This window comes from Palaemon carinicauda, chromosome 34 (assembly GCF_036898095.1).
Source record: "Palaemon carinicauda isolate YSFRI2023 chromosome 34, ASM3689809v2, whole genome shotgun sequence".
Classification (NCBI taxonomy): domain Eukaryota; kingdom Metazoa; phylum Arthropoda; class Malacostraca; order Decapoda; family Palaemonidae; genus Palaemon; species Palaemon carinicauda.
Window position 1 is genome coordinate 73,224,737 of NC_090758.1, and position 3,291 is coordinate 73,228,027.

Below are 3,291 nucleotides of genomic sequence, written 5' to 3' on the forward strand. Positions count from 1 at the left end.
TCAAAGGTTACATATGACACTTTAGGTTAAAAGTGAAATATGACACTTTAGGTCAAAGGCCAAATATGATACTTTAGGTCAAAGGCTACAAATGACACTTTAGGTCAAAAGTGAAATATGACACTTTAGGTCAAAGGTCAAATATGACACTTTAGGTCAAAGGTCAAATATGACACTTTAGGTCAAGGGTCAAATATGACACTTAAGATCAAAGATCAAATATGACACTTTAGGTCAAAGGTCAAATATGACACTTTAGGTCAAAGGTCAAATATGACACGATAGGTCAAGGGTCAAATATGACACTTTAGGTCAAAGGTCAAATATGAAGCTATCACAGTCTAATTTCCATCTTGTTTTGCTGTTATTCAATGTCATATGTACTGGAAATATTATTATTATTATCATTATTATTATTATTATCATTAGTAGTAGTAGTAGTAGTAGTGGTAGTAGTAGTAGTAGTAGTAGTAGTAGTAGTAGTATCTAATAACAGAAGGGAAGAAAGCATAAAAATCTAGAGATAAATATAAACATAACATAGATATAACAAGAAGGAAACAAATAAAACAAAACAATGAAATGAGGCAGAAACAGAAACACAATAGAAAAACGAAGTCACGTTCCTCCATAACTTTTTTTTATTTTATTATTTTCCATTTTTCAATTCTGCAATTAAACTCACTCATTCCCTCTTCACCCCTTTCCACGCTCGAGTGAATCCGCATTTGCTAATAGGATGAGAGAGGGAGAGCGAGAGGGAGAGGGGGGAGAGGGGGAGAGAGGGAGAGAGAGAGGGGGGAGAGAGGGAGAGAGAGAGGGTGAGAGGTTCCCCCTTCTTAAATTCAATGCTATTACCAACCCCTGTATAAAAAACCCCTTTCAGCCCCTATTCGAAGTCCCTGACACCACTTTTGAATTCCAACCCCCCTTCCCCCTTCCCTCCTTTAGCTACATACCCCCTTCCCCCTACCCTCCTTGAGCTACATACGCCCTTCCCCTAGCCTTAAATAGGGTGCTTTACCCTTCCCCTTAACAAGAAGTAAATGGCTTACTCCGCTTATGGCAACAAATCCCGTTCACAAACATCTTGACTCTTTTTATTCCTTCGAGGATGTAGACATTCCAATACAGGTGGTTTCGTCTCCATGTTGCAATGAAACGTTTTTTTTTCGACATAGTATCGTATCTCATTCAATGACAAAAGGTTTCAATTTCTTCTATTCTAGCATCAGGAAATGTTTTAAGTTTCTTCTATTCCAGCATCAGGAAACGTTTGAAGTTTCTTCTATTCCAGCATCAGGAAACGTTTGAAGTTTCTTCTATTCCAGCATCAGTAAATGTTTTAGTCTCTTCTATTCCAGCATCAAGAAATGTTTGAAGGTTCTTCTATTCCAGCATCAGAAAATGTTTGAAGTTTCTTCTATTCCAGCATCAGGAAACGTTTGAAGTTTCTTCTATTCCAGCATCAGGAAACGTTTTAATCTTCTATTTCAGCATCAAGAAATGTTTGAAGTTTTGTTCTATTGCAGCATCAGGAAATGTTAGAAGTTTCTTCTATTCCAGCATCAGTAGATGTTTTAAGTTTCTTCTATTCCTGCATCAGGAAACGTTTGAAGTTTCTTCTATTCCATCATCAGGAAACGTTTCAATCTTCTTTTTCAGCATCAGGTAACGTTTGAAGTTTCTTCTATTCCAGCATCAGGAAACGTTTGAAGTTTCTTCTATTCCAGCATCAGGAAACGTTTGAATTTTCATCTATTCCAGCATCAGGAAACGTTTGAAGTTTCTTCTATTCCATCATCAGGAAACGTTTCAATCTTCTTTTTCAGCATCAGGTAACGTTTGAAGTTTCTTCTATTCCAGCATCAGGAAACGTTTGAAGTTTCTTCTATTCCTGCATGAGGAAACGTTTGAAGTTTCTTCTATTCCAGCATCAGGAAACGTTTGAAATTTCTTCTATTCCTGCATCAGGTAACGTTTGAATTTTCATCTATTCCAGCATCAGGAAACGTTTGAAGTTTCTTTCATTCCAGCATCAGGAAACGTTTGAAGTTTCTTTCATTCCAGCATCAGGAAACGTTTGAAGTTTCTTTCATTCCAGCATCAGGAAACGTTTGAAATTTCTTCTATTCCAGCATCAGGAAACGTTTGAAGTTTCTTTCATTCCAGCATCAGGAAACGTTTGAAGTTTCTTTCATTCCAGCATCAGGAAACGTTTGAAGTTTCTTTCATTCCAGCATCAGGAAACGTTTGAAATTTCTTCTATTCCTGCATCAGGAAACGTTTGAAATTTCTTCTATTCCAGCATCAGGAAACGTTTGAAATTTCTTCTATTCCAGCATTAGGAAACGTTTGAAGTTTCTTCTATTCCAGCATCAGGAAACGTTTGAAGTTTCTTCTATTCCAGCATCAGGAAACGTTTGAAGTTTCTTCTATTCCAGCATCAGGAAACGTTTGAAGTTTCTTTTATTCCAGCATCAGGAAATGTTTTAGGTTCTTTAATTAAAGCATCACGAAGTGACGAAACGTTTGAAAATGTTTGAAGTTCTACTCCAGTATCAAGAAACGTTTGTAAATGTTTGAAGTTCTACTCCAGTATCAAGAAACGTTTGTAAATGTTTGAAGTTCTACTCCAGTATCAAGAAACGTTTGTAAATGTTTGAAGTTCTACTCCAGTATCAAGAAACGTTTGTAAATGTTTGAAGTTCTACTCCAGTATAAAGAAACGTTTGTAAATGTTTGAAGTTCAATTCCAGCATCAAAAAGTTTTTGTAAATGTTTGAAGTTCTACTCTAGTATCAAGAAACATTTGTAAATGTTTGAGGTTCTACTCCAGCCTCAAGAAACGTTTGAAAATGTTTGAAGTTCAACTCCAGCATCATGAAACGTTTCAAATTTTTTTTCCCGCATAAGGAAATTTGTACAAAATATTTTGGAAACGTTTGAAGTTCTCTATTCCAAAATCGAGATATTCGTAAAAAATAAGTTTGCGAAACGTTTGAAGTTCATCTATTCCTTCATCAGGATATTGGCAAACAAAACATTTTAGAAATGTTTCAAATTCAAATAAAGTAAAAGAAAATAGTTTTCTGACTTCTCTTTAATAATAGGATGAATTTTATTGATTTTGAAAATACTGGATGTGGTTTTTTTTTAAATTTCATTTTTGGATTTTTTTCTTCTCTTTAACTAGAGGGGTAAGTAGCTCTCTCTCTCTCTCTCTCTCTCTCTCTCTCTCTCTCTCTTTTTATTTTATTTCCATCTGGTTATTTTTACCAGTGAACAGTT

General features: G+C 35.4%; 1 protein-coding gene across 1 annotated transcript in view; it reads right to left on the reverse strand.

Annotated features, from left to right (window-relative positions):
- Positions 1-1,150, reverse strand: part of LOC137627029 (putative protein FAM47C) — a 3,515-nt gene extending 2,365 nt beyond the window's left edge. Inside the window, exon 1 of the mRNA XM_068358012.1 lies at positions 1,088-1,150. Within this exon, the coding sequence (XP_068214113.1) occupies positions 1,088-1,150 (63 nt within the window). The remainder of the gene's footprint in view (positions 1-1,087) is intronic.
- Between the last annotated feature and the right edge of the window lie 2,141 nt (positions 1,151-3,291).